Here is a 17880-nt window from a genome sequence, read left to right on the forward strand (position 1 = left end):
TAGTACAAGCTCAATAAAGGCAGGAGTGTAGGTGGTTTCTGAGAGAATTAGCTATTAAAAAGTCTTTTCCTGATAATTTGCTACTAACTATACCAAAGTGGAATTAAAACTATTTTTGTGATGGAACTTCCCTGGCAGTCCAGTGGTTAAGACTCTTGTGTTCCCAATGCAGGGGGTGCGGGTTCTTTCCCTGGTCAGGAAACTAAAAGCCCACCACATACAGCCAAAAAAGAAAGAAAAAAGCAACAACAACTATTTTCGTGATATCCTTAACATACCTTGCCAAAAGCTGAACTAAGATGTGTTAGGTCAAAGAAATGTTTTTAAGAAAAATATATAAGCAATCAAGTGTAAAGGTTAAGAGATAATAAACAGCAAGATTAAAATAGTAGATAAGACTGTGAATTTCAAATCATTGTTAATATTAAATGTGAAACTTGCCTTTTATAACACTTTCGTTTACTGTAAGGAATTAAGTGAATTAAATTTTAAGATATTAACTTCAAAGACTTAAAACTCAGTTCCATCTTCCTAAGAGTCATAAGGTGCTCTAAACAGACTGCTTCATATTTTGTAAATTTAGCTCACAACATTTTCAAAATATATGTGTACTTTTCTCTTTTATGTAACTCATTTCCCTTTCCCTTTATTTTTTGTTTAGTCCCATCAAAGCTTATCCTGATGAAAATCATTTGACTGCTTTTAAGAGAAACCAAAAGGGACCTCTCATGTTAATAATAATTGGTGTGTCTACAGTCTGCTTTCAAATATTTGCAGATTTTTCTACAGCAAAATGTAATTCCTGACTTCTAGATTCTTGAAAATGCCAGATTCACAGACACATTCTCCACTGCTACCACCGCTCCCATTATCTCCACCCCACCACCACTACCAGTAGCTGTTGTATTCACTGTCATACATATTCATGTTCTGTTCTCTAAGCAGAAATTAATTATGGAGTAATTCTAATGTAAGTGTATTCCATACTGGAGAATTATTTCTGGATTACTCATGATTTTAACTGGGTTAGTATACCTTCTTTTAATGTATCTAATCAAAAGTTGACTGTAATTGGTTTCATTTTTATTCCATTGTGTCCTTTTCATACTGCCTTCTATATAATCAGTCACAGAAATTATAACATTGGATTTTGAGAAAGTAAAGTGAGGCCTTTTTCAGCTGAGGCATTCATTATTTCTCACTGGTGTTTTGGGATTAATTTTTGAAGGAGTTAACAGGTTTTTCACAAAATTTGATGAGGAATAAGAAGTTACTTGAGGTATATTTAGTAGTTTATAGTCTTAATCTTGTAATGGTCAAGTAGCTAAGAGGTTTTCAAGTAGATGTATCTTTAATTTTATTGTATTTCATTGCCATTTGACACTTGACAAAGTTTGTAGGGAAGGATACCTGAGAAGACTTATAGTTCACTGCATGTGTAGATTTGATTGTGTCTGTAAGCGCCAAATAAATATATGGACAGTAAGTATAATTCCTTGTGTTTTCACTCAATTTTTAAAATGTTCTATAGCTATGATCCATGCGAAATGATCCAGAGCAATTGAGGCCGTCATTGGTGAAGAATTCTGAACACTTGAATCATGCTTTCACTTAGTTCTTTAACTATGATTAGGTAGAAATTCAAAATTCTATCCTGGCACTTTTGTACCTTAAGGATCAAAGTGGGTATGTGGAAAAGGAATTGGAAACTATAAAGTACTAGACGTATATAAAGTATTATGTACACTTGGTTTTGACTGAAAGACCTATCATACAGAAATCTCCTAAGGGAACTGTGACATAGGTTACATTTACATTTGGGCTGCAGATTATGGATAGTAAATTTGTCTCACTAAGAATAGTAAAATGGGATGCTTACAGGTTCAGGGATCTTCAATTAGCATTTATTGTCCAATGCTCAAAGATGGCATAGTGTGACTGGCCATGCTGCTGAATCAGAAATGTCCTTTTCTCTATTCAAGTTGTCATTTCACTCTTTTTGTCATTTGCTTTCTTTCCTTCCTAGCTGCCAGGTGTGTACTCTAGGAAGGTAAGGTACAGAAAAGGTTTGGGGTGAGGTATAAGAAAGAGGAAAAAAATTAGCATTTCTATCATGGCATGAAAAAATACTGCTAGTGTACCATACTGTATGTGGACGTTTATTTGTATCATTGTGTATTTGATTAATTTTTTTCTTTTAATCTGAATTTCATAATTAGGTCTAAATTGTGTCATATTTATTGCCAAGTAGACTTAACCCACATTTGCTAATTTATTATTCTGTTCTTATAGTTTTCAGCCAATGATTTCATTCCATCTCCAGAATTAAAGCCCTCTCAAGGAATGCCAGTCAATGATGGTTTATGTTTTAGCAGAAAAAGAGTGTCAAGAAACTTATTTCCGAAGAGTCAGGAATTTAACTCAGATTCTCTTCCTACATGTGCTGCTGGTAAGTGAAAGTTGCAGGTAATGGAAATTTTGAACCAAGTTAAAGATTCCTCTAAACTTCATGGTTCTTTTAAGAGCTCATAGAACTTATAATCTAGTAGACAGTTCAGATTCAATAAATATTTGTTAAAGATCTGATAAGAATGGACAGTTTGACATAATTGTCTCCTAAGACCCTGGGAGTGTTTCTCACTGAAATCCTTTAAGTGGTAATGTAAGGCAATATTTGCTTAATCAACAACCCATATTTACTGAGTATATCCTATGTGCAGGTACTTTTCTAGGTAATAGAGATATAGCAGTCAACAAAAGGGGGAAAACTTTCTGCCTAATAGGTCTTTCATTCTAGTTGGGGCAAAGCAAACATTAAATAAATGCAAAACAGAGTAGGTTAGATGGTGATAAATGCTATGGAAAAAAATAAGCAGAAAAGAGGAATATAGAGGAGGGGCTACTTTAAATAAAGTGATGAAAGAAGGCCATATTCAGAAGGGAATATTTGAAGCAAACCACATAGATATCAAGAGAGAACAGCGAATAGTTCCAGGAAGAGTGAACAGTTAGTGCAGAGTACGGGACATGTTTGAGAAAGATCAAAGAAGCTAGTAAGTCTGGAATGAAACGCGTAAGGGGAAGAGTAGAAAATTAACTTGAAGAGATAATAGGGGTTCTTATTTTAAGGCCTAATGGGCTTTCGAATGAACTTTGGCTTTTACTCTGAGTGAGGAATATTTTTGAGGAAAGAAGTAACATCAGTTGCCTTGTTTTCCAGGCTTGTTTTGGATGTTACATTTGAAATAGATTAAAGGAGGCAAGGGAGAAAACAGGGAGTCTGTAGTAATCCAGGCTAGAGTTGATGGAGGCTTCGACCTGTGTAGCAGTAAACGTAGTGAAAAGTGATTGGATTCTGAATATATGTCAAGGGTACAGTTGATATGATTTGCTGATGGGTTGTGTAGGAGTGTGAGAGGGAAGTCAAGAGTGCTCTAAGGTTTTTTGGCCAGAGCAACTGGAAAGGTGTTTAATTGCCTAAGTAAGTGTTACAGAAAGTAAATATTATGTAGTTCAGAGAACATGGTCACTATCATGGGCCTTATCAGATAGAAAAGGCATTAAAGAGGAGATAGTACTTGAACTGCATCTTTTTGGGATATATATGATTTAAGATGTTAGAAGGGAGGTATGAAGAGAGCAAAGGCTCACATTAGGAATGGGCTTGAGACGTTCTGGCAACTGTGTAAAGGCAAGATTCATTTTAGATGGTCAAAGATAAATTGGGATGTGGGGAACCCTTGTGTGCTAGCTAGATTCAAAAATTTGAGCTTGTACTTATAAGCTATAGGGAGCTAATAGAGATTTTTTCTGTTAAGGAAAAAAAGAAGCTAGGGTTACAAGGTTGTTTACAAATTGAATAGAAATGAATAATCAGGAAAATATGACTGGATATAAAAAATAAAGAAGGGGAATAAAAATTTCAAGACTTAGTACCCAGGTAATTAGAAAAATGGTAATGTGTTGACAAAACGAAACCAGTTAGGAAGGGAAAATGGAGTATAAGATAAAGATTGAGTTTGTTTTTTATTTAAGATCCAAATGGTATCAGTTATTGAAATTTGTTTGCTATGAGTTCAGACACAATATTTAGAAAACGTTGTTACCCTAGGAGAATTTATAGACCTTTATACAGTAAAATTCCGTAATATTTTCATACAAAAATGAAGTGTTATAATGATTGTGTAGTTGAATGTTTATTTAATAGACAAAAGGAAATGCAAGAATATATCCAGTTATGCTTGTGCCATTACTTGGGATTTTTATAAGGCTCACTTTTTTTTTACCATCTAGAAGTTCTTACCTAATTTTACAGATTTTAAATAACTGAGACAACATGTAATTTAATGATAGATTGAATGATATGAATTATAAGTACCATAGGGATTCAAGAAAGGAAACGATCATAGGTATGGAAGTGGTTTACAACAACTCCAGGAAAGAGGTTGGACTTGAGCTGAATTTTAAAGAAGGGAAATGTTTGTGATTGGCAGTGAGGCAAGATTTCAGGAGAAAGTATAACCGAAGCATGGAGGTAAGAATTAACTTAGAAGATGTCCAGTACATGAAAGATAAAGGGGCTTGAAATCGTAGAGAAAGAATTATAAAAATCAGAATTTTAGAAATACATACAAAGGATTTTATAGATGAATAAACTAAATACCAAAGAGGTCAATATCACCTTCTTTTCTTCAGACTTATTCCCCTGCCCAGGAATAACCTTAACCAGCCACAGGAGGGGGAAAGGGATCTGGGAAATATTCCTGGATAAGCTTGGAAACTGTGCAAATGCTGTGTTACATGTTAGGAAAGAAAGAAGAGTCCTGCAGTAGACCTTTTTGGGTAGAGTGTAAATGTACTTACAAATACTGGGAAGAAGGAAAGCCAGGTCTGGAGAAACCTTCCATGGTGAGAGAAGGGAGCATGTAGGAAGAAACTGCCTTTGTACATATTTTTCGATATATTTTTCTTTTCTCTGTACTTTACCAGTCTGTCTTCTGTCCTTTAACCCCTGTCACTAATCAGATCTGCCAATAGCAAAAGCTTTATCCCTTTCTTGCCTGCCTGGCTCACTGTATATATACTCCTGTATTCATTCCCACACAAATGACACCAACATTTGTGAAATTAGATGTGTTCATGAAATAAAGTTAACTTTTGATTTTATGTTTTTCTCCTCCTTCCTTCCAAAGGCACCACTGGGACTCATCAGACAAATCTTTCTGGGGAACGTGGACAACTTGGATTTTCACAGATATGTGGTAAAACTGGCAGTGTGGATTCTGACTTACAGTACCTGGGGACAACTAACAGTCATCAAGATAAAGGTTTAAATTCCAACTTTATTTGGATACAGATGATTTATAATTATTATGTGGGGTTTCCAAATCTACCTTATGTGTTATTTTGGGTAATTATACTCATTACAGAAAAGAAAAGGATGTTGTATTTTTTTTAAAAACTTTTAATCAAATTTTTTATAACTGTTATCCTAAAATGTTAGATTTAGTAATCTTGAGATATATATATATATATATATATATATATATATGACTAATTAAAATTAGAGAGCTTAGAAACTCATGGTAGAGATGAGCATTTTAATACCAAGTAATCGAAAATAAAATTATCCATTAAGTATTACTATGTTAGCAGAAGACAGTTATTTTCCATAACAGTTTTAAATTTTAAACAATTTATTATGTCTCCTGTTAGGAACCATAGTTAGGAATCACAACTTCCTGACCAGCTATCATTTCAGATATCTTACATATATATAAGGTATAGAACAAAAGGGAGGGTTTGAGGCTGGCTGTCAGTCATATGAATTCTGGATATGAAGATGTTTCTTCAATTTCTACGCTAATTAATAGCTATATCAATTATTATTTAGTAGTAGGATCAAATCAAATATTTCTAGAGATATTTTGATTTTGTTGTATATCCTTTACTAAAATTTTTTGAGTGATAGGGTTGTACTTCTGTCTTTATTTGTTGATGAAAAAATAATGCTCATTAGAAATTAGTGAAGATTTAGTTAATAGTATAGCACTTACACTTTAGCCATCCTTTCCTCCACCCACTCCGAAGGGCCACATGTCTCCATAAAGTTTTTCTTTATGGTGTTATTCCCAGTAAAATAGTTTATCTTTCTTAATGATAAAGCTTTTTTTCCCCAAATCTTGACGAGATACCTTTGTGACTGGTGATTAGTAGAAACAGAGAGGCTTCTCTGTGTTGCTTAGCCTCTTCCTGTTTTGGATATCCCTGAATGATTACATTACTTTTGTAGACTACTTCCACTCTCAGTGTTTAATCAGATCTTCATAGTAGCTCTGGTTTTAATAACCTCTCGGAATACTTGTTAGAGCAGCTACTAAAGGAATATCATGTTTTTCTAAGGTCAAGGTATAACTTACTAGTAGGTTGTGTATGTAAATTTGTGACCACTTAAGTCTCCAATAAGATTTAGGTAGAAGTAGAGGTCCTAAGCATGTCAGATATGAATTAAAAGTAAATGATATATGATATACATAGTCATTTAAGTCTTAAGAAAAATGTTTTATTTGTTATATACATAAGCTAGGTCTGTTGTCTTAGAAAGTCTTCAAAAAAATTTAAGGAAAATTTGAGGGAACCCCTAAAAGATTACAAATAGACTTTTAAAATTGAAGTATAGTTGATTTATTAGGTTGGCCAAAAAGTTCATTCGGTTTTAAGTAAAAATAAAAGACACATTTTTCATTTTCACCAAGAACTTTATTGAATAGCATATTCATTAACCAAACAAACTTTTTGGCCAACCCAATACAATATTATGTAAGAAACAGGTGTACAATATAGCGGTTCACAATTTTTAAAGGTTATATTCCATTTATAGCTATAAAATATTGGCTATATTCCTTGCATTGTACAATATGTCCTTGTAGCTTATTTTATACATAATAGTTTGTATCTCTTAACCCCCTACGCTTATATTGCCCCTCCCCCCCGTCCCTCTCCCCACTGGTGACCATTAGTTTGTTCTCTATATCTGTGAGTCTGCTTCTTTATTGTTACCTTCACTAGTTTGTTGTATTTTTTAGATTCAAATGTAAGTGATATCACACCGTATTTATCTTTCTCTGTCTGACTTATTTCACTTAGCATAATAGCCTCCAAGTCCATCCATGTTGCTACAAATGGCAAAATTTTATTCTGTTTTGTGGCTGAGTAGTATTCCATTGTAGATATATACCACATCTTCTTTATCCATTCATCTGTTGATGGACACTTGGGTTGCTTCCGTATCTCGGCTATTGTAAATAATGTTGCTGTGAACATTGGGGTGCATGTATCTTTTCAAATTAGAGTTTTTGGGTTTTTTTCGGATATATACCCAAGAGTGGAATTGTTGGGTCATATTGTAGTTCTATTTGTAATTTTTTGAGAAACCTGTGTACTGTTTTCCACAGTGGCTGCACCAATCTACATTCCTACCAACACTGTCTGAGGGTTCCCCTTTCTCCACATCCTTGCCAACATTTGTTATTTGTGTTCTTTTTGATGATAACCATTCTGACAGGTGTGAGGTGGTATCTATCTCCTTGTGGTTTTGATTTGCATTTCCTTTCCCTGATGATTAGCAATGTTGAATGTCTTTTCATGTGCCTGTTGGCCATCTGCATTTCCTCTTTGGAAGAATGTCTATTCAGTTTTTCTGCCTATTTTTTAATCGGGTTGTTTGTTTTTTTGGTGTTGAGTTGTATGAGCTGTTTATATGCTTGGATATTAATCATTTATCAGTCATATAATTTGCAAATATTTGTTCTCATTTAGTATGTTGTCTTTTCGTTTTGTTGATGGTTTCCTTTGCTGTATAAAAGCTTTTAAGTTTAATTGGGTCTCATTTGTTTATTTTTGCTTTTATTTCCTTTACTTTAGGAGTTGGATCCAAAAAAATACTGCAGCGATTTGTGTCAAAGAGTGTTCTGCCTATATTTTCCTTTAGGAGTTTTATAGTATTCGGTCTTACATTTAGGTCTTTCATCCATTTTGAGTCTATGTTTTGTATATGATGTTAGAGAAATGTTCTAATTTCATTCTTTTGCATGTAACTGTCCAGTTTTCCTGGCACTACTTATTTGAAGAGATTGTCTTTTCTCCATTGTTTATTCTTGCCTCCTTTATTGTGGATTAATTGACCATAAGTGCATGAATTTATTTCTGGGCTCTTTATCTTGTTCCATTGATCTGTGTGTCTGTTTTTGTGCCAGTGCCATACTGTTTTGATGACTGTAATATAGTCTGAAATCAGGGAGTGTGATTCCTGCAGCTCTGTTCTTCTCTCTCAAACTTGTTTTGGCTATTCGGGATCTTTTGTGCTTCCATAGAAATTAAAAAAATTTTTTGTTCTAGTTCTATGAAAAATACCATTGGTATGTTGATAGGCATTGCCCTGAATCTGTAGATTGCCTTGGGTGGTATGGTCATTTTAACAATGTTGATTCTTTAAATCCAAGAACACAGTATATCTTTTCATCTGTTTGTGCCATCTTCAATTTCTTTCATTAGTGTCTTATCGTTTTCCAAGTATCCGTCTTTTACCTCCTTGGGTAGGTTTATTCCTAGGTATTTTATTCTTTTTGATGCAATGGTAAATGGGATTGTTTCCTTAATTTCTCTTTCTTTTTTTTTTTAATTTATTTATTCATTTATTTATTTTTGGCTGCATTGGGTCTCCATTGTGCACACGGGCCTTCTCTAGTTGCAGCTAGTGGGGGCTACTCTTCGTTGCAGTGCATGGGCTTCTCGTTGTGGTGGCCTCTCTTGTTGTGGAGCATGGGCCCCAGGCACGTGGGCTTCAGTAGTTGTGGCACGCAGGCTCAGTAGTTGTGGCTCGCGGGCTCTAGAGCACAGGCTCAGTAGTTGTGGCGCACGGACTTAGCTGCTCCGCGGCATGTGGGATCTTCCCGGACCAGGGCTCGAACCCATTTCCCCTGCATTGGCAGGCGGACTCCTACTCACTGCACCACCAGGAAAGCCCCTTAATTTCTCTTTCTGATAGTTTTTTCATGTTTGTTTTTTGGCTGTGCCACACGGCTCGTGGGATCTTACTTCCCCAACCAGGGATTGAACCGAGGCCCTTGGCGGTGAAAGCGTAGAGTCCTAACCACTGGAGCACCAGGGAATTCCCTGATAGTTTGTTGTTATTGTATAGAAATGCAACAGATTTCTGTATATTTTGTATCTTGCAACTTTACTGAATTCATTGATGAGCACTAGTAGTTTTCTGGTAGTGCCTCTAGGATTTTCTGTGTATAGTATCATGTCATCTGCAAACAGTGACAGTTTTACTTCTTCCTTTCCAATTTGGATTCTTTTTATTTCTTTTTCTTCTCTGATGGCTGTGGCTAGGACTTTGAAAACTATGTTGAATAAACGTGGCAAGAGTGGGCATCCGTGTCTTGTTCCTGATCTTAGGAAGTACTTTCAGCTTTTCGCCACTGAGTATGTTAGCTGTGGGTTTGTCATATGTGGCCTTCATTAGGTTGAGGTACGTTTCCTCTATGCCCACTTTCTGGAGAGGTTTTATCATAAGTGGATGTTGAATTTTATCAAGAGCTGTTTCTGCATCTACTGCTATGATCATAAGGTTTTTATTCTTCAATTTGTTAATGTGGCATATCACATTGATTGATTTGCAGATATTGAAAAATCCTTGCATCCCTGGCATAAATCCCACTTGAACATGGTGTAGGATCCTTTTAATGTATTGTTGGACTTTGTTTGCTAGTGTTTTGTTGAGGACTTTTACATCTATGTTCATCAGTGATATTGGCCTGCAATTTTCTTTTTTTGTGGCATCTTTGCCTGGTTTTGGTATCAGCGTGATGCTGTCCTCATAGAATGAGTTTGGCAGTGTTCCTTCCTCTGTAATTTTGTGGAATAGTTTGAGGATAGGTGAATTGATAGAACTCACCTGTGAGGCCATCTAGTACCAGAGTTTTGTTTGTTGGGAGTTTTAAAACTACTGATTCAATTTCAGTACTGGTAATTGGTCTGTTCATATTTTCTGTTTCTTCCTGGTTCAGTCTTGGGAGATTATACCTTTCTAAGCAGATAAAACATGGTGCAATGTAGTGGTTAAAAGCACAGGCTTGGGAGCCAGAGTGCCTGAGTTCATATCCCAGCTTTATAATTTCCTAGTGTGTGATTTTTAGCAATTTACTCTGTCATTTTTTTAATCTATAAAATAGGAATGATACCAACACCACAAAATTGTTGTGAGGATTAAATTAGTTAATACATATAAAGTACTTGGAACACCACCTGGCACATAAACATTAGCTCAATAAATATTAGCTCTCATCATTGTCATAGTCTTCATCATTATCATTATTACCATTATTGGATTAATTATCTATGTAGAAAATCCAAAAGAATATACAGAAAACTATTAAAATAATAAACAATTTAGCAAGTTTGCCAAATATAAAACCTGAAAGGAAAGGTCAATAAAGCTCCCAGACACCAGCAACATTCAGAAAATGTAGTTTTTAAGAAAGATTACAGTACCAACAGAATGTGTAAGTATCTGGAAATCTAACAGAAGATTTGCATACCATTTATTATGAAAACTAAACTACTTTTTTGAGAGACATAAAAGAAGGCCTGAATAAATTAAAAGAGATCCTATATTTTTAAACAAGGAGACTCAGTGTCATTTCTGTCAAAATCTCAACAGGATCTTTTATGGAACCTGACAGGCTAATCCTGAAATTCATATGAAAGAATGGAGGACCAAGAATGGCCTAGATAATTCTAAAGAAGATCAAAATGGAAGGAGACAACATGATTACTATAGTTAACACTGCTGTGTGGCATACATAAAAGTTGTTACGAGAATAAATCCTAAGTGTTCTCATCACAAAGAGAAATTTTTTTTTTCCTTTTTTCTCTTCTTTTTATTGTATCCATGTCAGAAGGTAGATGTTAGCTGAACCTATTTTGGTAATCATTTCACAATGTGTATATATATATATATATATATATATATATCAAACCATCATGGTGTGTGCCTGAAACTTATACAGTAATGTATGTCAACCATCTCTCAATAAAACTGGAAAAAAATGGAAGGAGACTCATCCTATCAGCGTGATGATAAATAAAACATTGTGGTGCTAGTGCAAGAACAGACAAAAAGACTAAGGCAACCAATAAGAAGCACCTAAGAATAGACCTAAATATACATATGGGAGATTTATAGATGAAAGAGAAACAATGCGTGGCTCAAAAAGTGGCACTGGGAAAACTGGACTATCTATATAGCAGAAAAATTAGGTCTTTACCTCACATCGTACAAAAATATAAATGCCAGATGGGATTAAAAACCTGAATGTGAAAAGCAAAAAAACTTTAAACTCTTAGAAGATGTGTATAAATAAATTACATTCTCTTTTGTTTTATTACAGTTTATGCTAGCCTAAATTTTGGCAGTAAGACACAGCAAACATTTGGTAGTCAGAGAAAACGTACTTCATCATACTCTCGTCCAAATCCAAGTTCAGGAGGCTTCATTCTTCCATCCTATCCTCTCTCATCACCTCGAACTAGTCCAAAGCACACGTCTCTTACTGTATCTCCAAAGAAGTCCCAAGATAATTCCGTTAATTTCTCAAATTCCTGGCCTCTTAAAAGCTTTGAAGGAGTTTCAAAGCCAAGTCCGCAGAAAAAGCTTGTCAGCCAAAAGTCGTCTGATCCTACAGGTATACATGATGGTAAAAATTAATACTTTGTTCAAATTTATTTATATGTTCGAATAATTACTTTGAAGTTCGGGTTGTTAGATCTTTAAAAGCTGGTAAATTGCATTTTATTTCTCTGAATTAGTAAATATTTAAGAAAATATATAACAGAATGTTAAATAGATCAAATGTGTAATATAAAATTCCATTGAAATTCTCATTTCTTTTTTTTCTTATATTGCTGCTTCAAAATCCTTTTTCGGAACTAAACAAATAATAATGCTTTATAATGTACATGAACATGAACAGCCTGAGAGCCTACTAACAAGTTTTAGCTTTACAAATATAAAATATCATTCATATATTTACTGTAATGTCTAGTATTTATACAACATTTATTGACTATTTACTCTCTGTTAAAATTATTTTGATGGTTTTTCTACTACTTGTTATTAACTAAAATATTCTTTTCTTAACAATAGCCCACTCCAAAATCATAAAATTAGCATGTTAGATTATTTAAGACAGAGTCAGTCGCAAAATAAAAAGTCTATTAAAGGCAAGCCCCATGTCCCAAATGCTTTCCTATCCCTAGCCCCTGAGGTCAGATATTTCACCTTTAAACTATCCTACAACACAAATGTTCCAGTTTATAACCATAAGGTCAATTTATTGCATAGTCAGCCGATATTATTACTTTCTCTTAGCACTGAGTCTTCATTCTCTTCTTTAATTTATTTCTGTATTTGTCTTTACTCTAAAATCAGATATTGTATTGAAAGCTGAGACATTATTCAACTTGTTCTCCCTAGTGCCCAGTATTACTGCTTTGCACATAGTAGTCATTCAAGTGTTGCTTGCATAGTTATATCAAGCCAGATAATTAACCCTTCTAGCTTATTACGGACTTTACAAGTATTAATCATGATGATGTGTATGAAGAAGTTTCACGGAATTCCCTGGAGATCCAGTGGTTAGGACTCCGTGCTTTCACTGCCAAGGGCGCGGGTGCAATCCTTGGTCAGGGAATTAAGATGTCACAAGCCATGCGGCGCAGCCGAAAAAAAAAAAAAAGATTCACTTGGTATATAATATTTTTATTTGATATGAAAGGATTTTGGGTGGTCCATTTTTGTTATATTTGTTAGGGGACACTGATATTTTTATCTCATCTTAAGTAGCAATCTTTATTTCTAGTAAAATATAATGTGCTTTTTAATTTAAAAACACCTAATTCTAAACACTTGTGATTTTAATGCTATTGATTACTGTTTTTCAACTTGAAGTTGAAAAAAAAAAAGAGTACAATATGTCTTTTTCATGCAGGAGAAAATTCTCAAGAGAAACCTTCTCCAATTCAACTTACACCTGCCTTGGTGAGATCACCATCTTCCCGACGAGGCTTAAATGGGACCAAGCCTGTACCTCCCATACCACGGGGTATCAGCCTTTTGCCTGATAAAGCTGATTTAAGCACAGTGGGACCCAAAAAGAAAGAGCCAGATGACATTTGGAAGAGTGAAAAAGATAGTCTTTCAATTGATCTTTCAGAATTAAATATCAGGGATAAAGACTTGGATCAAGAAGAGGTTAGAACCAAATATTTTCAGTAATTTTTAAATGCTTGTAATTGTCTATAAATAATAGTTGTTATTTAAGGAAAAATCAAGTACTTTTTATCCCATAACATGGTGTCTTATTTGTAAAAATATTTTATGTTCACAATAGAAAACGTGGAAACTATAGTGAAGTATTAAGAAGAAAATTCATCACACCAAATTCCACTACCCAGAATAATTTATCATTATCACTCTAATGTCTTTCCTTCCAGTATTCTGTGCATATATTATTCCTTTTCAAATTAAAAGTACAGATAATATAGCAATATACCCATGCACTAACCCCTCCCAAATGAACAATTTGTCATATTTGTTTCCTACTTTTTTAATAAATGAAACATAACATAGTTCCCTCCCTAATCCAGTTTCTCTTTCCTCTTCACCAGAGGCACCACTGTTACCATTAGTTTGTGTTTTATGTATTTATGTACTTTTTATATTGATATAGTAGTATTTTGATATATTTATAATGTATTCATATAATTGATTTTGGCTTATTTCTAGTCTTTTGCTATTGCAAACTATGCTGCAGTAAACATTCTTGGGCATGTCCCTTGTGCATACGTGCAAGTTTATTTATCTTTATGAAATTGACATCATATTGTATTTTCATCTTTGAATCCTAGATCACTCCATTTATACTATAAAAATGTATTGCCAATATGATAACTCCGTATATTAATTATGCCAGAGGAGGGATGTGGCTGCTATGTTACTTTAGATTCAGAGCACTATTTCCACAGATGCTTCCTTTTTATCATTTCAGTTTGCCTGATGTCAGGTTGAAAAGTGTTTTACATTAAATATGTAAACTGAAACACCCAATGATGATATTTTGTGGTCTTATTTTAGCCTGTTTTTAAGACGTAAGGCATCATGAACTGATAATTTGCTCAAAAAAAATTAATGCATATTCATTTAAAAAGCATTTCTTTAACATTAAGCATGTGTAAAACTAACTTATAAAGAATCAAAATTGGTTCTTAATGAATTAATTAGTCATTCCAGCTTCTAATTGCTTGTAAAATCTTTTCTTGTTTTTTTCTTTTTGCTTTTGTTTTTCCAGTTATAGTCCAGTGGTACTATGAAGGGAATTTATTTACAGGAAACAAACTTACAGAAGAGGCATTTTCCTGTGTAACTCATAAATTTCATCTGATCCTACATATTGTTTTTTATGATAACTTAAAAATAGTCCTTTTAGTGGGTAATTGAAAGGGTAATTTCTTTTTTATAATTATTAGTAAATATAGGTAGATACTAATGTTTTTGGATATTCAACCTTCCAAGGATTTACTAGGCAAGTGGCTGTACTATTGAATCAACTATTACAATTGTTATAATCAAAATGTAAGCAAAACACAGCTTATGTATATTTCTGAGTTCCTTAATTTGTTCAAGGCTCTATTCCCAAACTTAATATATATGTGATAAAGATTTCTACTCTGCATTTCTATAAATACTTGTCTTCAGAAGTTGCATACAATGATCTATTATTCTCTGAACTCTAACACTGGCAAGCTTGATGTAAACTTCAAATTTAGAAAGCTGATTACTTTTTGCTGACCTTCTCATAGAAATTCTAAATAGCCACATCGGCACACTATTGACCTAAGGTTAGATGGACCTCTGTGACTTCAACTGTGCTACCATCTGATTCAGTGATTCACCTATGAATGAATTTTTACAATATATTGGTCATTGTACCCAGTGCTGGAAATACCATGGCGAATAATATCTTGAGATCCTTCCTCTTAAGGAACTTATAACCTAGGAGGTTGTTTATAAATAAATACCTGAGTGATGAAATCTGTATTTATACTATGTACAAATATGTTAACATCCATCTTGTTAGTATTGGATTGAAGAGTGGCTAGCTAGGTATAGTTATTGGAGTTTGAAATCTAAGGATAACTTTTACTTATATTATATTTATGTATATATATTTATATTTATTTATATATATTTATATTTTGTAAAGTTTATATATATTTATATTTTGTAAAGTTAATTGTTTTAATTTTTTTTAGATGCAGAGCTCTCTTAGGTCCCTTCGTAATAGTGCAGCTAAGAAAAGAGCAAAACTGAGTGGCAGTACTTCTGATCTTGAAAGCCCTGATTCTGCAATTAAGCTCGACTTGACTGTGGACTCTCCATCTCGATCTTCCTCTCCAAACATCAGCTTTTACAGTGAAAGTGGAGTTTACAGCCAAGAATCTTTGACTTCTTCTCTGTCGACAACTCCCCAGGGGAAGAGAATAATGTATTTTACTTTTTGACATGTTAAATGAATTCTGATCTGTAATTTGTAGTCTGAAGCTCTAATATCATATTTAAAAAAAAAAAACTTTAAGATCATTTTCTAGTTTTTGAAATGTTGAAATACATTTAAAAGACAACAGAAAATTTACAGATATTACCTTGGTTGGCTTTGGTTTGGGGTGGTGGTGGAGAGACAGAACACAACCCCAACTAAATTAATATAAATCCTAGTCTCAAAGCCCCACTTATTCTTATGCCTATCCAAGATTTATCCTAATATTCCTTGTCCTTTAGCTCTTTTCTGTATCATTGACTCTTTGGCGATTGACCAATAGCTGATATTGCTGTTTTCGTTTAATAATTTTCGTTTAAAACTCAGCACCAGTTTCCTCTAATCGATGGATAAATTCCACCCAGCCATTACCCAACTATTTCTTATATTTTGTTATTCCATTATCTTGTGGGAGTTTAGGACTCCATGCAGTAGCTTTTGCAGCCCTCTCAGGAGTTTCCTTACGGCAGCAGTGCTAGAATTAGAGTCCTGGTCACCCCATACTGACAGCATAGCAATTCAACAAACTTTTCCAGATTACCTCAATAACGTTTAAATCTTAAACAGTGATCCTACCTTGATTTCTGAAAATCTCTGTGACCCTATTCTAGAATTTTGGGGAATCCTTTCCCTCTTTATTGTATTTTATTTTATTTATTTTTAAATTTTTATTTTTTATTTTATATTGGACTATAGTTGATTTGCAATGTTGTGTTAGTTTCAGATGTATTCCTCTTTATTTTAGACAAAAACCTAGGAGTAGAATTACTAGGTCTTGGGTAGATGGACATTTAACTTTTTAAATAAGTGCTAAGCAGTTTTCTAAGATGCTTGTGCAATTTTATACTCCTGTCAGCAATGTATGAGAGTTCCAGTTGTTTTACATCCTTATTAACCTTTGGTGTTGTCAGTCTGTTTAATTTCATTTTCCTTTGATTTTATCCATACCATGTTTACATATAGAGGTAAATATTTAAAATTAAATTTAAATTATTTTTACTTAAGTGAACTAGAACCTCTAATAGGTAGAGATTACATAATCCAAGGAGAGATGATGTTCTGTGAACATTAATGTAAAAGGGTGTTTTATTTCAGCAGTTCATAGAATTAAACCAAATTTTTGTGTCCCATTGTGAGAGGTTTGTCTCATTCCATGATTTCCTTCCCCACATTTTTTAGCTGAAACAGCAGCTTTTTTTGCAGTTGGAAATTTTTTCTTACTGGAAATTCCTTTGTTGTAATTACCTATGTAGAATAATGCAATATATTTACAAAATGAATTTGGAATGGCTACGTGGGCTGGTGAAGTAATTATGTTTACATTAAGTTACCAGACATTTAAAATATATACATTTATCTCTTAGACCTAAAGTTTTTCCTTTATCTTACATGAGTGTGAAATTTTATGTTACATACTCGTACAGTTTCAAGGTTCTGTAAGTAATCTGGAATGCAATTGGGAAGAAAAGTTCATTTTATATTGTTGATATAACATTTAGAATTCACTATTCACAATATTGTTTCATAGAGTTATTCTCTTCAGATATTGAACTCCGTGAGAAAAGAGTTCAGTATACCCTCATTTATGGACTGAATTATCTTTAATGAATTTAGTATTTCCACATTTTATTTTATTAGTTTAAGAGCAATTATTCTCAACCAGCTTACATCCTGCCTTAAGAATCATGGCCAAAGAAAGTCACTACTACTTCTGCAGGGCTTTCATCCTTACGTGGGTTGGGAAGGAAAAATTATTGAGAACCACTTTTCTAGAGACTGAAGTATTTTCTTTCATCTAAGTCAAATACACTCAATATAAATGTAAATTGACAGTCATCTAGTCTAGAGAAATTACTCTTTTAAAATATTTAACATTGATTTCTCACTAGGCCAATTAACGAATATGCCTACCCAACTACTAAGAATTGTACTGCTTTGTAAAATCTCTTCTTAATAATATCCATCACTGACTTATTGGCATTATAGCTCTTACTGATTTTAAACAGTTCCCTTTATGTACAGACTTAATATTCTTCAGTTTACTTTCTTTGTGAAACAAGGCCTGTAGGCCTTTATGAAGTCAAGAAAGTATAGCAAAAAATAGTCCACGAAGAAAGCGGCATTTGCTAAAACTCACTTGTTGCTGATCTCTTACGTATAATATTATTAAGTCCCTATTTTTATATCATATATGAAGGTAGATAATATACTAGATGAT

General features: G+C 33.7%; 1 protein-coding gene across 2 annotated transcripts in view; it reads left to right on the top strand.

Moving 5' to 3' along the window:
* TOGARAM1 (TOG array regulator of axonemal microtubules 1) overlaps positions 1 to 17880 on the top strand; it is an 84163-nt gene that overhangs the window by 14594 nt on the left and 51689 nt on the right. For both annotated transcript variants that reach the window (XM_061182489.1, XM_061182490.1), the window contains exons 2-6: positions 2293 to 2449; positions 5193 to 5327; positions 11457 to 11750; positions 13056 to 13318; positions 15379 to 15611. In XM_061182489.1, the coding sequence (XP_061038472.1) occupies positions 2293 to 2449; positions 5193 to 5327; positions 11457 to 11750; positions 13056 to 13318; positions 15379 to 15611 (1082 nt within the window). The remainder of the gene's footprint in view (positions 1 to 2292; positions 2450 to 5192; positions 5328 to 11456; positions 11751 to 13055; positions 13319 to 15378; positions 15612 to 17880) is intronic.

The sequence above is a fragment of the Eubalaena glacialis genome, chromosome 2, assembly GCF_028564815.1.
Source record: "Eubalaena glacialis isolate mEubGla1 chromosome 2, mEubGla1.1.hap2.+ XY, whole genome shotgun sequence".
NCBI classification, from domain to species: Eukaryota; Metazoa; Chordata; class Mammalia; order Artiodactyla; family Balaenidae; genus Eubalaena; species Eubalaena glacialis.